A 17,487-nucleotide genomic window follows, 5' to 3' on the forward strand; every position below is an offset into this window, starting at 1 on the left:
AGGATCCCTATGAATGGACTAGGATCTAGGATCTATTATGTCTTAGTGTTTCTGTTGCTGTGATACATGACCAAAAGCAACCTAGGGAAGAAAGGTCGAATTTTGCTTAAATTTCCAGGTAACAGTTCATCACTAAGGGAAGTCTGGGCAGGAACTCAAGTAAGGCAGGATCTTGGAGTGAGATTCTGACTGGATGCTACTGGCTTGCTCCTCATGGGTTTTTCAGCCTGCTTTCTTATAGTACCCAGGACTATTTGTCTAAGAGTGGCACCATGCCCTATGGGATAGGCTCTCCCACAGCAAACAGTAATCAAGATGATACCCTACAAGACAATTTTACAGAGGCATTATCTCAACTGTGGCTCCCCTTCTTATTAATTCTAGCTTGTGTCAAACTGACACAAAATTAGCCAAGACAATAATATTCTATTGTAATAAAATATAATTTAAATAACTGTAATAAAAAGCAAGCACAAGTTTTGCCTGGCCCACTCTCAACTGGCCCTCCCCTCCTACTCAACATATCCCAGCCTCCAGCTCTAGCAGAGATACCCTGCTGGACCAGAGGACATGCCTCTAGTCACCAGAACTATAGCTAGCCCACCCTGCCCCAGCACTGTCCCCACTCAGTGCCCACAAAGCCTACCTCCAATACCCCATGTCACCTATCACTATATCTCAGAGCCTAACTCCTGCAGAGGACCCACAGCTGGATCAGAGGCCATATAGTCCACCAGAACTCCAGCCCTCAACTTGAGTAGAGACCCTTTACTCAACCATAGGCCACTCTGGCCAGAAGACAAGAAAAGAAACAGAAACCAAGGAACAAAACACCCATCCAACAAAGACAAACTCAGAAATCTGTACTTAGACCTATAATTACCCCCAACCCAGATGCTGACACACCAGCATAATCAGAAATAGCCAAGTCAATGTCACCAAGAGAGCCCAGCAATCCTACTACTACAAGCCCTAAATATTCCAGCATAGCTGAAGCACAAGAAAAAGACCTGAAAACTAACTTTATGAAGAGGATAAAGATCCTTAAAGAGGAAATTAATGAATCACTTAACAAAACAAGATGGTATAGCCATTCTAATATCTAACAAAACAGACTACAAACAAAAATAATCAAAGGGGACATGGAAGGACACTTCATGCTCATCAAAGGAAAGACCTACCAAGATGATATTTCGGTCCTTAACATTTATACCCCAAAACACACGGATACCCACATTTGTATAGGGAACACTACTAAAGTGTAAATCACCCATTGATCCTAACACACTGATAGTGGGAGACTTCAATACCCCATTCTCATCAATGGATATGTCATCCAGACAAAAACTAAATAGAGAAATATTGGAGCTAACAGACATTATGAACCAAATGGACCTAACAGATATCTACAGAACATTTCACCCAAATACAAAAGAATATAACTTCTTCTCAGCACCTCATGGAACTTTCTTTAAAATTGACCATGTACTTGGTCACAAAGCAAGTTTCAAGAGATACAAGAAAATTGAAATAAACCCCTGCAACCTATCATGATTAAAATTGAATTTCAACAACAACAGAAAGCCTACAAACTCATGGAAACTGAACAACTCTCTACTGAATGACTACTGCATCAAGGTAGAAAGAAAATGAAACTAAGGACTTCCTAGAATTCAATGAAAATGAATGCACAACATACCCAAACTTATGAGACACCATGAAAGCAGTGCTAAGAGGAAAGTTCTAGCACTAAGTACTTACATAAAAAATTGGAGAGGTCTCAGCCAGGCGACAGTGGTGCATGCCTTTAATCCCAGCACTCAGGAGGCAGAGCCAGGAAGATCTCTGTGAGTTTGAGGCCAGCCTGGTCTACAGAGTGAGATCCAGGACAGGCACCAAAACTACACGGAGAAACCCTGTCTCGAAAAACAAGCAAACAAAAAAAATTAAAGAAGTCTGAAACTTGCAACTTAACAGCACAATTAAAAGCACTAGAACAAAAGAAGCAAGCACACCCAAGAGGAATAGACACGGGAAATAATCAATCCAAGGGCAGAAATTAATAAAATAGAAAGAAAGAGAACAATACAAAAAAATCAGTGAAACAAAGAGTTGGTTCGTAGAGAAAATTAACAAGATGGACAAACCCTTATCCAGAAGAACTAAGATGGAGCGCAAATATCAAAATTAACAAAATCACAAATGAAAATGGGGACATAACAACAGACACCAAAGAATCATTAGGTCATACTTTAAAAACACAAGTACTACACAAAACTGAAAAATCTAAAAGCAATGGACAAATTTCTTGATAAATACCACTTATAGAAGTTAAATCAAGCTTAGATAAACAATTTAAATAGACCTATAATTCCATAATCCTATAAAAGCAGTCATAAACAATCTACCAACCAATAAATAAGTATATAAATAAGTTAATAAGTAAATAAATTAATTGAAAAGCCCAGGGCCAGAAGGGTTTAGTACAGAATTCTCCAAAACGTTCAAAGAAGAGCTGATGCCAATACTCCTCAAATTATTCCACAAAATAGAAACAGAAAGAACATTGCTAAATTCATGTTATGAGGCCACAGTAATGCTGATACCTAAACCACACAAAGATTCAAAAAGAAAGAGAATTACAGACCAATTTCCCTCGTGAACAAAGATATAAAAATACTAGCAAACTGAATCCAAGAACACATCAAGAAGATCATCCACCATTATCAAGTAGGTTTCATCCAAGAGATGCAGGTATGGTTCAAAATAAGAAAATCAGTTGGGGGCTGGAGAGATGGCTCAGTGTTTAAGCACTGACTGCTCTTCCAGTTCAATCCTGAGTTCAATTTCCAACCACATGGTGGTTCACAACCATCTATAGTGGGATCCAATGCCCTCTTCTGTCATGCAGGCATACATGCAAGTAGAGCACTCGTATACATAAATTAATTAATTAATTAATTAATAATAAATAAATAAATCTTTTTTTTAAGAAAAGAAGTCAATAAATATATATAAGAAACTCAAAAAACCAGATGTCAACAATTCAAATAATTCAATCTTTGAAAATCAGGTTCAGATCTAAACAGAATTCTTAACAGATGAATCTCAAATAGCCAAAAACTCTTAAAGAAATGTTTAACATCCTTACCCATCAAGGAGATGCAAATCAAAACTTCTTTGAGATCTTATCTTATGCCTGTCAGAGAGGCTAAGATAAAAAACACAAGTAACAGCTCATACTAGGGAGGATGTGGAGCAAGGGGAACACTTTTCCATTGCTGGTGGGAGTGAAAACTTGTACAGCCACTATAGAAACCAATATGGTGTTTCCTCAGAAAATTGGGAATCAATCTACCTTATGATTCATCTATACCATTCCTGGGCATATACCCAAAGGCAGCTTCATTCTACCACAAGGAAACTGGCTCATCAATGTTCATAACTGCTTTATTCATAATAGCTAGAAACTTGGGGTGAATATTATTCTGATGAATGGGACTGGTAGATTCCATAATAGCATATGTGGCATGTTTGTCAAAAGTAAAACTACATTCTAGGAAAAAAGCTCAATGTTTATAGGACAAAATATGAACTGCTTAAGTCTGGGTGGTTGGAATGAGTACATTTTCTTTGCTTATCTTATTTTCTATGTCATATGTAATAATTCCACATTTCTTTTATGACAATAAAGCAGTAAAGGCTGTCTTTATTAGTGTATTAGACTTTCAGGTCTCTGACCTCTGAGTGATGAACTAACCACTTCAAATGAATAGAAGTAGTTAAAAATAAAATATATAAACTCCCCGAAGTCATCTGTACTGAGATAACTCAGTAGAGGCTCCAGATAGAGGTATAAGTGGATTTTTTTTTGACTCTTGTAATTTTAGTTAGAAATATCAATAGTTATTCCTTGATGAGTTTTAGCCTCTGGAGTTATTAAACTGACAGTGTTACAGCAAACACTGGCATATAGCTTTTTTATAGTTTATTTTAAAATGTGAACAGTTGTACTTCTTTAGGAGTAGGGAAAATACAGCATCAGGATATTTTCCTATAATATTAATAGATCATTCATTAAATGGAAGGATTAATTTTGTTCTGATCTTTAAGCTTAGATTCATTCTTTAGTAATTAGAGCCCAAGCAGGGTACTTACATATTCTACTTTTTCAAATACTATTTGTAGTCATTTAATTTATCTTTTTCTTTCTTTCTTTTTTTTTTTTTTTGTTTTGGTTTTTCGAGACAGGGTTTCTCTGTGTAGCTTTGTGCCTTTCCTGGGACTCACTTGGTAGCCCAGGCTGGCCTCGAATTCACAGAGATCCGCCTGGCTCTGCCTCCCGAGTGCTGGGATTAAAGGCGTGCGCCACCACCGCCCGGCTCATAGGTTGTTTTTTTTTTGTTTTTTTTTGTTTTTTTTTTTTTTGGTTATCTTTTTATTTCTTATAGGAGGTTGCTATGTGGCCCTGGCAGGTCTGGAAACTAGGTAGAACAGGCTGGCCACAAACTTCTGACAATCTTCTTGCCTATGCATTTCAAGTGCTGGGATTCCAAATGTGCACTCTACCATGCCTGGATAAAGTTCTCCTCCTCCTCCTCCTCTTTTATTCACTGCACATTTGAGCAACTTGGGAGTTAGATTTTGTATAACAGAACCGTGACCATGATTTGCAGAGGAACCACATAGAAGTCTAGTAGCATCTCAATATCTCGGGCTCCCTTTTAAATGTACTCAATCCCAATTTCTCTCTTAGAAGGGTCCCACTTGTGCATAGACACTCTGGCCTTCAAAACTTAAAAATCATCTTCTGTATGGTCTATGAAAATTACTTAACAAAACAGTAATATTGAAATATTATAGGCATACATGCCAATTCTGAGTTCTGTGTCTAAATGACAAAACATATTTTTTCCTTGAAAGCTACAGCCTTCCTCAAAACAAGAATAGATTTTTGACTGATTCTCAAGTGACATTAAAATAAGTTTTTATCAGCCTTAATTTCTCTGAGGCTACATGGTTGTGTGGTAAATTCAAACACAAGTAACCCTTCCTTTTTGTACATCCTTTCAGGACTGTTTCAGAATGTGCTTTTTGTATTTTCCCAGCATAAGAAAATACTTCCAGATTCTGTGGTGAAAACATTACATGTGGCATATCTATAGGATATCATTGTTTCTGATTTATAAAAACGAATGAGTATAGAACTATAAAAAAATATCAGAACAAAAAAAGTGGAATCATGGGTAATTTTTATGAGCTTAATGTTCAGGGAGATAACACACAGCTGCTAAATGATTTTGCATTCACTTTTCATAATTCATAAATGATGGAATTTTATGTTTGGACAGGCTATCATTTTGTTCAGAAACAAAGTCATGCCATGGTCATCACATTTAAACTTTCTAACTGAATGATTCAGATATCTCTGACTATCCTTTCCAAACACATGAACAATGAACCACAGAAGATTTACATAGAAGTCCAAAAAGAAGCAATTTTCAACTCAATTTTAACACTAATTTCAGTCTTACAAATATCCTGAATTCATGGTTTACATTCAATTGTATTTAAGTCTACTAAATCTATCTTAACTACTATGCTTTGAAGTTCTAAAAAAATATACTGAAAATTCACTTACTAGTATAAATAATAACATTAAAATTAAACAAGACATAAGGGAAACCTGGAGATCATGAAATATATTTTAAACCAAATCTACTGCTCTAAAATCTCAACAGCAAACAGATAGTATTTAATATAATACCATTAGATGTCAACTGATAAACCAAGTCTAAATGTTTCAATAGGTAAGGTTCTCATATAGCAACTGTGTTGTCTTCTAAAACTCAATACATTACTGTGTAAGCTATGAAGTTATCCAGCTCCACTAGTATTTTGTTGATATTTAGAATAAAAAATTTAAAATGCATTACGAAATTAAAAAATGAATATTTTATAATTTTACCTAATGCTAATGTTGAAAATCATAAATAATTTTGTGAGTATAAGGTCATACCAACACATCAATCTACAGCGTGAATAGTTCTTGGTATTTTAAAGTTTATGACAATATTACCCTAGATTGATCACGTTTCCATGTATAATTTTACTTTTTATTTAAAGGGGGCTGTAAACAGGAACATATGTGCAAATAGGTTAGGTCTTCATTTTCTTTCTAGGTGTGCTTAGACACTTGAAATTCCTACAACAAAACCTTGTAAATGATGGCTGTAAATTGTGATATTTGAGATAATTCTTAATATTTTGACAAAATGTAATTTAGAAAACTAATTTTATGTTCCCTGAAAATAAGCTCTCAGAAAACTGTGTACAATGTCATATTGTCTTGAGAAAGCCTAGACTTACAAAAAAGAAATACCATATTGTATTGGAAAGGCACATTTGTGATCAAATTAGATGACAGAAAAGAATGAGTAAGATCCATGATGGACTGTCCTAGCATGTTTTTCTCTTGTGATAACCACCACGACCAAAACCTGGGAAGGAAAGGATCTCTTTGGCTTACACTTCCAGGTAGCATTCATCACAGGACAGGGTAGGCACTCAAGCAGGAGTTAAAGCAAAAACAATGGAGGAATGTTGCTTACATCCTTGTTCTTTGGCTCAAGTTTGGCTAACTTTCTTACATAAGCTGGGATCATCTGCCTATGGATGGTACTGCCCAAGTGGGCTGGGCTTTCTTATATCAATTTTCAATCAAGAAAATGATCCTACAGACACAGCCACAAACTAGTATAATCCAGGAAATTCTTCAGTTCACGTTCCTTCTTTCCAGAAGACTCTGGGTAGTGTCAGTTTGACAATAAAAACTAAATAGCAAAGAGACACAATCTTTAAGGGTCAAGCTGGAAGGAAGAGTAACAGAAGAGCACATGAGGTAGTGGTATGTTCTGCACAAAGACACACACACACACACACACACACACACACACACACACACACACACTTCGTCATGATAATTACTGATTTTCAAGTTCAAGAAAACCAAAGGTTCATATGATCCAGAAACAAACTGATGATGACTGAAAAGTCCCCTGCTAGCCAGTGAGTCTTATTGTTCTTAAAATGTGGAGTGTTTTGTTCTATGACCTCTACTTTTGTCTGCATTATTAAATTTGTGGCAAATATTTAACTTTTTCTGAGATACCTAAATTCTAAACCAATGTGCATATTTCTCCCAATGTTTATATTCTCATTTTGATAGTCTACTGCTTTTTAAATAGTGACATGAGAACGATAATAGAAAAATATATTATTCATACATGACAATGCAGATTCATACTTGTGTTATGTGGTGATACATTTAATCAATGAATGCATTACTCCTAGCAGAACATTCCTGGAGTTAAGCTTTTGAGTCCAGAGATTAAGACAAATGATAAGATTTCTATCACATCATGCTGAAGAAGCCTCTTTCTCCCCAGTAACTTTATCAAATATGAGGGTTTGGAAACAATGAGCTCATAACAACATAGCACTGAAACAAGAATAACACTCCTTATCACTTACAGAAGGCAGGAATCAGGAGAAAGTGGGAGAATATTCACACGCAATTTCTTTTAGTTTTTAAATCATTATCAAACCACATCTTTTCATACTTAAAGAAATGGGACATTTGGCAAGGCTTGGAATGGCTCACAAGAATGCATCCTGAAAAAAGTCGTGTGTGTGTGTGTGTGTGTGTGTGTGTGTGAAAAAATAAAATACATATGTTAACTTATTTAACCAATGGACTCAGGAGCCTGAGCTCTGGAGTGCAGTTGGAATTTAACCAGATTACTTGGGGTTAAAATAAAATGTCTTATACTTCTCAAAGATTACATGTATGTCTACTGACTCCAAAATATATAGAGTTTGATTAGAAATGCAAAACTAAGATAAAGAAATAAATGGAGTATTTCAAAGGCCTGGGAGTAAAAATGAGATATTGTGAAAACCAAAGGAGACAAGTGAAATCACCATTGAGCTTGATTAAATGGAGGAATAAGCTCATCATCTTTTCACATGGCTCTTGTTTAGGTTACCTTACCTGGCGAGGGGTTCGTTCTGACTTACTCCTGCACCACTCCCAGTCTGAAAGATCTGGTTTCTGATTCTCCTCATGAGACAGTCGTCTTTCTGGACCTCCAAAAGCGGCGGTTTCTCCATAGTTAATATCACTTTCTGTTTTAACTGAAAAAGCACTATTTTCTTCATTCAAGCCCTGTTTGGCCTCAGGGATATCAGTGTTGGTGCACTTGTTGATGCCTGACAGTGTGGTGCTGTCCCGCGGTGGCGTGGTGCTGATTTCTACTGTTACGGCATGGAGGACATTGTGGTTGTCTTCCTCAGGCTCCTTTGTAGCTTCACACTCACAATTCTTCAGGTTGTGATAGGATATGGAATTTTCATCATCCTCATAGTAATCTGTATGTGATATTTTATAGATTCCATAACTTTGTTGGAATGATAAATTGAATTCAAAGCCTTTCCTCTTTGCTGAATGAAAATAACAAAATTCCAATGTTAGTCCAGTAGATTTAAACAGCATTAGGTGTAAATAGTGAGCATGAACAGACACTGCATTTACCTGAATTACTCTTAGTTAAAATACCTTCAGTTACTTATTGTTACGTACACAAAGCCACTTGTCTTACAAAATTCAATTGTCTTATTACTCTGAGCCTAATTTCTCTTACACAATGAGTGGCTTGAAAAGCAGGCAATCGAAAAGACTTAGACTTTAAGGTAATTTCATACTACTGAAACTTAACTGTAAATTAGAAAACTCTCAAATACATTCAGTTTTAGTTTTTTCAGTTTATCATTTTTTAATAATTTATTTAAGTTTATTTTGTGGGCATTGGTGTGAAGGTGTCAGACCCCTGGAATTAGAGTTACAGACAGTTGTGATATGTCATGCTGGGAATCAAACCCAGGTCCTCTGGAAGAATAGCCAGTACTCTTATCCACTGAGCCATCTCTCCAGCTCCTCAGTTCACCAATTTTATAAATTTCTTTACTTCGGAAAGCACTATACTATCTACTGCCCTAGAAATTGATGACAAAATAGCCTTCATATTATGATCTACTATGAAGACATAATCACTTCAAGCATTTTTATCTATACTACTTCTGACATTTATGTCTACAAATGTACACATTAAAAATTAGACCATGGTTTGCCATGTAGCTTTTAAACTTCAAATAAGTAAGTAAGTAAGTAAGTAAATAAATAAATAAATAAATCCTTTCTCTCCAATTGTCACTATGAGATAAGGCTAGTGTTGAATTTTTTAGGTAGCACAGGCTAGCCTTGAACTCTCCATCTTTCTGTTTCAATTTTGGGGCTATAGGTGTGAGTTACCATATTTGGCAACATGTACATTTCTCATACAAATAAACTCAGAATACATTTGTTTTGAAAAATGAATGTATGTATAATTCTGTAACAGGATGCATTATAGAGTATTCATAAATCTGAATAATTACAAGTTAAGTTTAACAAGGATGTATAAATTTTATTATTTAAACAGTCAAAAGAGCAGGTATTCCAAGTATCATACTATTTTTTTTTTTTTTTTGGTTTTTCGAGACAGGGTTTCTCTGTGTAGCTTTGCGCCTTTTCCTGGAACTCACTTGGTAGCCCAGGCTGGCCGCGAACTCACAGAGATCCGCCTGGCTCTGCCTCCTGAGAGCTGGGATTAAAGGCGTGCGCCACCACCGCCTGGCTCCAAGTATCATACTATTAATTAGTGGATATGGCTCAAAGTCTTGGAAGAGAGTATGGCAGAAAGTGATACAATTTTTGTGTATGAATGTCGGTCAATAATAGATAATTTTCATATGTTAAGAATCAAGTTATATCAAAGCAGTAGTCAAATGCAGTTTGATGTTTTGTTTTTCATCTTTTAAAACATGGTTTATTTCAAGAAAACTTCCTACTTTGATAGCACAGTGCTTTACAGTTAGGCATTTAGCTATCTTTGATGGAAAAATTATGAAAAGCTATAAAGTTTTTATGGGAATAATACATAAAATTTGATTCACTTTGCAACACACTCTAGTGGCGTTCAGATGCTCATTCTAGTACTGAAATGTTCCCAGAGCCAAAGATTTACAGCTCAGTTCTGCTTCCTGAAAAATAGAATTTATCAATATCATTCATTTTTGTGTGAGCCAGAACACAAATAAGAAAATTTGTATCAAAAAACTGAAAAGTAGAAGCAGATTACTGTATTCTGTATTCTGTGACTTTTATAGTTCTAATTTACTTTTCCAGTACTATAGTCCAATAAAGTTAAATTATAACTTTTAAGCTACTTTAAGACTGAAAGCTGAGGAAATACAAGGATGACATAATTATTGACAGGTTCTACTTTTCCAAAAGAGATATAAAGTGGCAAATTCAGAAAATAAGGGTGCTCATAAAACATCAATTTTATGATTAATACTTGGCTGTATAGTGTTAGCTGTATATGGTAACTGAGATACAGAGAGTAAAAATGTGTAACATATTTAAAGGCATGATCAGAATGTGCTATTGGAACATCTGCTTCCAAGTTAGGAGCATACAAGGAAGTCTGAGGTGACAAGAAAAGCAGGGACCAGTGAAATGGCTCACTCAGTAGATAGAGATATTTGCCATTCAAGCCTGATGACCTGAGTTCAAGCCCTCACTCACACAGTAGAAGGAGAGAACTACCTCCTGAAAGTTATTCTCTTACCTCTACACTCTCAGACATGCAATCACATATAAATTAGATATTACACACACAATAATAAAATACATGTTTAAGAAAGAAATTAAGATTGTCATAGTCATTACGAGTTGGTAGATCAACCATATTGTTTCATGATAGATCTACATAATAGAAGTGTTATTCATCCTATTTTGTAGAGAAAGCTGAGATCAATAGGAAAAGCTATCTTTGATTACTTATCTTATAGAATGATTTGAATTTAAAATTAACTGGTTACAGAATTCAAGTGAAGGCATGACATGACATTTGTAGGTCAGAGTCTGTACATAAACTAAAACCAATGAAAATGTTTTGCAATTACTGAATTTTTGTTTTTAATGACTTTCCTTAACACTGACTGAGGTAACTGATGGACATGATTGATTACAATAATACTGAACAGTTGACAGTGTTTGAGTTAAAAACAACAATCAAGGGGCTGGAGAAATGGTTTTGAGGGTAAAGTGTTTGTTGCTTAAGTACTAGGAGCTGAGTTCAGATCCATGTGATAGCTGGGTACCAGTGATGCTTATCTAAAATCTCAGCACTGGAGTTTTTAATCTGTAGAGCTTCCTGGCTACCCAGTCTAGCCAAAGCAGTGATCTCCGGGTCCAGTGAGAGACCTTGTCTCAAAATGCAAAATAAAGAGCAATAAAGAAGACATCAGAAGTCAACCTCTGACCTCTACATGCTCATACACAGACCATTACACCTACACCTTCATGTGCACACAGAAAAAACACGTGCGCACGCGCACACACACACTTGAAAAAACAGTTAATAATCAAAATTATGTTGACTGAAATGTTAGCATCAAAGTCAAAATCTATCACCTTCAGTTTCCTTAATTACTTATGTCTTTTTAAAATTATGAATAAAAGAGAAAAAGTTGAAATCTATAGGAGTCAGTTAGGCAACATTAATAGTTGATTGTCTGGTACAATAAGGTAATGGGAGCCCTCTGAATCTCATTCAGGCTCCTCAGTTCTAGCCACTTGCTGGGGAGCAGCACTGCCAGCTGTTTATAATTTTCAAGATCAAGCCAGATGCACATATTTGACAGGAAATATCCCAATCTTAAGATTCTGGCATTTAACTAAAACTATTTTTTAAACTATTTAAAATGGATCAGAAGTGATGTTTCAAGCCAATGGCTTCTCAAGGAGAGAGAGAGTTAGTTTTCTTTAAGGATATGGTCTCTGATAGATAAACTATAATCCAGTGGATGCTCTACACTCACGAGTATATGAGCAGTGCAACTTGGACTCAATGGGTTATTAAAAAAAAAAAGAGGGCATTAAGTTGAGGGAGGTTATGAAGGTGGGGGTGGATCTAGGAAGAGTTAGAGGGATGAGTAGGGAAACAAGATAAAAGTGTATTGTATGAAGTTCTCGAAGAATTAATAAAAATGCTATATTTGTTAAAATAAATGTTAACAAAAGTAATAGAGTTTTTAGGGGAAAGTGATTATTTTGATCTTGAAAGTCTTGTTTTCATATCCAGTTTGGTACTAATGTGACTATTGATTCTGCTAACCTGGCCCTAGGCTCTTCCAGCATGTGTAGTGTAGATGATGGCAATGGTTTCTTGAATGAGAGAGGCTGGTAACATTGTTTTGACATTAGTTGGTTCTGATACGGGTGCTTCCCAGTTTTTTGTTTTTTTTTTTAATGTTTGCCTAACCCACTTCACGGAGACTTCATCTCTGCTGGCATGAACTTACCTCCCTCACAATCTTCAATTTTATAAGACAGAATCATGCACTAATGTAATAACACAGCGATAACATTTGTTAGCTGTTAGAACCGACAAGTAAGTAAATAATTTCTTACTGTTACATACCTTTGTAAATTGTGCATATAATTTATTACCATTGTCTCTGTGGTCATTACTCTAGTTATTAATCTCTATAAATACATCATTATTATGTTATATAGTTATTTTAAAGACAGATAAATTTGCCATCTATTACCAATAAAACAAAAAAAGATATTTTTACCTAAGGAAACATATTCATTAATTGGAAAATATCTAGATCTCCAACAGTTTAAATATAATCAATACATGAAAATGGCCAGTAATTAATATTTATAAAGATAACCTTGTTATTCAATTGACTGCAGAAAAATACTTTGATATTCTCTAATATTTACAACCCTAAAGTAGTCTGAAATGAACTGTTTTTATTTAATCTTTCTTTTCAGTTAAAGAAAATATACTTGCTTATTCAGTGAGGGACAATTAGCAGAAGTTAATTGATCAAACACTAATGAATCATTTGGTTTATTCAGTTTACTTCATATCTTTTATCTAGAACGACAAAAATGTCCTTTCATTTTTAGTAGATCAAAAGATACAGCTCATTCTAGATATTGTCCTGTTTTCCACCCATGCCATCTTTTCACTGAGAGGAGTGGGAATCTTACTGTTTTCTTTTAATCAGATGGTATGGTCAGGCCAACTCTATCTAATCCTGCCACCTCTGAATACAGCAACAACTGCCCATTCTCCTCTCTTCTAGTAACATAAACAACTTCTTAAAGTGAACAGCATGGGCAGACTCTCAGGTGCAAAAACAAGGGCAACCAGAAACCCCCACCCCTTTTTAAGCTTGGGGATTTTTGCTCATTGATGGGTGTTAGGGATGTTAGGTGTTTCTAACATCTGGGGAACAATGTAAACATTTACTGGGGGACTATTTTCAGCCAAGGTTTTACATACTACAAACATTTTCCAGTATCTTAGGAGAAAATGGGCATCAAAATAATGAAACCACCCTTCTTACTGTTCTACTGAATAAGAATGGGTTGTAGCTCAGGGAGGGAGTTTTAAGCTCTTTGGGGAGTTTATCTCTTTTCAAATGCAGGCTACTCAGCAATGCTGCTCCTCATATGTAGACTTAGGAAGAGGGATTGATTTTCTGCTCTAGGCTAAAAGTGAGGAAGGTGGTAACATAAAGATCTGTGTTGACATCAAAGGACTGAGCTGAATGGGCCTGCCTCAAACCCCTTTTCTTACCTAAAAGAAGTCACGAATGAATAAATACCTCTTAGGGTTGTTTAAAACCTACTCCAACACTAAGCGAAAATTTTATCATTTCTTCTCACTATTTACTATGTACATCTGTCCTAGGATCCTCACTTCCTGCCCTCCTAACTTTCTCAATAGGCCACTTTGCTGTATTTGAGTGTAGATATAGTACCCCCTCTGCCACTGTGGATGACTTACACTTTTTCCCATCGAATGCAACGGAGTAGGCGTCTGGCTGGCAGTTGATGATGCAGCCACAAGGCAAGTGGGACCAGCGTTTGGACAAGACAAACACTGGGGTTACAATGCTGGCCAGCAGCGTTAGTAGAAAGCTGAGCATATCGACCGGAAGGCTCTGAAACCCCACCACGTGTTTTACCACCATGTGGATCTGAAAGGCAAAGAACTTCAGACTTAAGCCATTCCTCTTTTCCACTTTCCAAGCCCTTCTCGCAGCCCTCACTCTGTTGACGACCTCTATCCAAGTCCCCTTTTTTGATCAATAGGAGCTCTGCTTCTGGGCTGTACTGCGGGGCTTTGGAGGCAGGATCCTGGGAATGGACAGGTCACACCTCTGGGTACCGGTGCAGACAGGGTTTAGTGGTTTCCTTTCTGAATGCTCGGGCTTCACCTGCTGCCCTTTGAAATCTCTACCCCGGGAGTCAGGCAATCTGTAACCTAGAGATGCTACTCAGGGAAGGGGGCAGGAACCGGTAGGACCTGTACAAGAAACTCCAAAGGACTTGTTACTTCTTGTTTCCAGGTCTCCACCCTGGTGCTGCGCTGGTCACAGCAAGCGCTGCTGTCCTCTCTCCTCCCATCTTACTCCAAGACGCCGGGAACAAAAGCTAATTTCCTTTTTTCCTCCCCCCCCCCACCCCCAACGTTGGATCACACCTCTCTGCCTCTTGGTGCTGGATGTGGGCGGTGTCCTGACCAGGCAGGGGGAAACAAGGGATAAAACTGGGCCAGAGGAGGTTGAAAGAAAAACCCTTTCAGTTCCTCCCTCTCTTTCTGAATACGCCCAGATTTTGCCTTAAGAGAGAACATCTTTGACCGTGATCAAGGAAAACCAAGTCTCCTGTGATCGAAAAGGCTCTCCACCCTTCTCAGATTGAGAAATACTTAGCAGCCAAGGATTGGTGGCTAACTAGTTGCCAGGTGAACTGCTTTTCTCCAGGCGTGTCTTCAGCTCCAACAGATGTGTTTGGAAGCGGACTTATCCGCGCATCTTTGGGTGACTCCCTAAACCGGCATCTGGGCTCAGCACACACACCCGCGCGTGATAAATGTACTCACCATCATGGGCAGCCAAAGGATGACTTTTGTCAGCGCTAGGATCAAAGCAAAGCGCTTCTGTGCCAGGCTCACAGGGAAGCTGCTGGTGCCATGGGGAGTCCCGGGATTCTCTCGCCTGCTGGCTCCAGAGCCCGAGGCAGCAGACTGACCTGGGCCAAACACCATGTCGGAGCTCGGGGAGCATCCCCCAGCGCATCGCAAAGCAGGGATAGCAATATCCTCTGGCGACGTGCAGAGCACTCTTCCCCCAGCAGCAGGGGTCCCAGGAGTGGAGGTGCCGCGGGAAATTTCCTGGTAGTTGGCATGGAGTCTCGGCGGCTCCTCGGAACACAGCAGCTGGTGAGTGAGAGGGACAGAGAGAACAGCCAGGAGCCCAAAGGCGGAAGCGTACACCGCGAAGAGGAGCAGCACATAGGGACTGGAGCAGTCGGTCAAGCAGCCCCAGGGCGTGCGCACGAAGAAGCCCCAGCCACACAGTGGGAGCGCGGCCAGCAGCAGGCTGACTGCCCACACAGTCAAAGCCACACCAAGCACCTGTCCTGATCGCAAGGAGGCCGACTGACTTGCCACTGTCCTGTGCATCGTGTAAAAGTTGTAGAAGACTATAAGAGTCGCCTTCAAGTTGCTGGAGAGGCCCTGGCACAAATACAGTAAGGCAGAGGTGGTGCACAGAGACTGAAAGTAGCCCGGAGCCTCTTTGGGCCACTGCAAAAACATGAAGATGGCCACTGACAAGACACTCAAGAGATCATCCACAGACCAGGAAGCCACAAGCATGGACACAACAGTTCTGTGTTGCATGGTCAGCAGGGAAAACAGTGAGAAAATGCTGCCCACCAGAGCTGCGAGAGTCATTAAACAGATCAGGCAAAAAAGAGAAAGGGTCAGAGTTGCTGGCGAATTCGCAAGGTCCGTAGAATTATGACTTACTTTCCACAGGTTAGAGTCATTTGTTAAGTTGCTGAGGAGGAAAGACATTGTCCTTAATATTTTAATTTCCCTCTTCAAAGAGTCTGATGATTTTTCTCAGAGCGTGAGAGTTGCAAATCAGATGTCATTTCTCCTGCCAAGTTTCTCTAGATGTTCCATGGGTTGGTCCAGCAGGAAATGGTCAGACATGTCTCAGAAAGATCTGACACAACCCCTATTTTAAAACTGGGATCCATTTCAGGCATCCGTAAGAAACTTTTCAATATTTTAAGTAAATAAATCAACGAAAAACTTCCTTCCACGGCCAAATTTCAGGCAAGAAAGCAGAAACTCCTCAGGCAGATTGCAAAGTCCCCATGCCTGGATGCTGTGGGTCCTTCCTAGGGAGCATCTCTAGCCTGATGCGATCACTTGGGAGAACAATAAAATGATGCATCTGTTTTCAGAGCTGGATTCAAAGGCAGAGGTTGTCAGGTAGGTTTCAGCTCAGCGAGAGAGAGAGAGAGAGAGAGAGAGAGAGAGAGAGAGAGAGAGAGAGAGAGAACCAGAGCCAGTCATAGGGAGCCTGTGTTCAGGCTCCCACCAAACCTTTGTGTTCTTTAATCAGCCTGTGATCCTGGGAGCTGCAGGAAGGAGGAGTCAGCTGCAAGCAGGAGAGAGGCAGGGGAGAAGGGGAGAGTTCAGTGTTGGAACAAAATGATTTGTAGCTTCTCTTCTCAGCATGGCTTGTATGAAACAAGAAACAGCGCCTTTTGATTTTGGCATACAAAACTAGTCCAAATACTTGCTGTGTGGCTTGATGTGAACTACGGAAATCACCACCAAGAGGTTTAAGCTATGCCAATAGCTGAAATCCCCATCCTTTATCTAGGCTTCCCTTGTGAGAAAGGCTCTCCCTGGAGAGATCCGACACATGCATGTCTACTCACCCCAGTCAGGGAACCCACAGCAGGCCGAACTAATGATTGCACCAAAGTCCAACTTGGTTAACTAATGAGTGTCTACTGGGGTTACTTACGGGAACAGGGATGGCTCCAGAACAGCTGCATCATTGAAAAGCCCACCCCAACACTGGGGACCAGTACAGAGCTGCTCTGGTCCTCTCTTCACAGTTTACAGGCAGCTTGACATGTTTGAGAATCTTCTCCAGGCAGCCCACCTGGCCAGATTCTCCTCTCCAGCAATCGTTTCCTTCTTCTGTTATGGTAAGGAGGGGTCCACATGAATCTTGCAAGTTTCAGCTTTCTTAGATGTGTAGAAGTTTGTTTACCACCAGAGTTTCACGTGCCTCCCTCCTGAAGGGAATGTTTCAATTCTAAGGGATCCAATATACAGCTATGCAACACTCCATCTCTTTAGTCTATGACTAAGCATGGGCCACTATGCCACATTAACAGTCACTTAGGACTTTCGATAGTGGTTATGAGTCTCTGGAGATACACCATGCATTGCAAAAGGAAGTTTCCTTTGATGGTAGATTTCC

General features: G+C 38.7%; 1 protein-coding gene across 2 annotated transcripts in view; it reads right to left on the bottom strand.

Moving 5' to 3' along the window:
• Positions 1-16,052, bottom strand: part of Gpr149 (G protein-coupled receptor 149) — a 65,843-nt gene extending 49,791 nt beyond the window's left edge. For both annotated transcript variants that reach the window (XM_059264709.1, XM_059264710.1), the window contains exons 1-3: positions 15,075-16,052; positions 13,974-14,166; positions 8,054-8,502 (exon numbers count right to left, since the gene is read on the bottom strand). In XM_059264709.1, the coding sequence (XP_059120692.1) occupies positions 8,054-8,502; positions 13,974-14,166; positions 15,075-16,052 (1,620 nt within the window). The remainder of the gene's footprint in view (positions 1-8,053; positions 8,503-13,973; positions 14,167-15,074) is intronic.
• Positions 16,053-17,487: the final 1,435 nt, after the last annotated feature.

Source organism: Peromyscus eremicus, chromosome 6, assembly GCF_949786415.1.
Source record: "Peromyscus eremicus chromosome 6, PerEre_H2_v1, whole genome shotgun sequence".
Lineage (NCBI taxonomy): Eukaryota > Metazoa > Chordata > Mammalia > Rodentia > Cricetidae > Peromyscus > Peromyscus eremicus.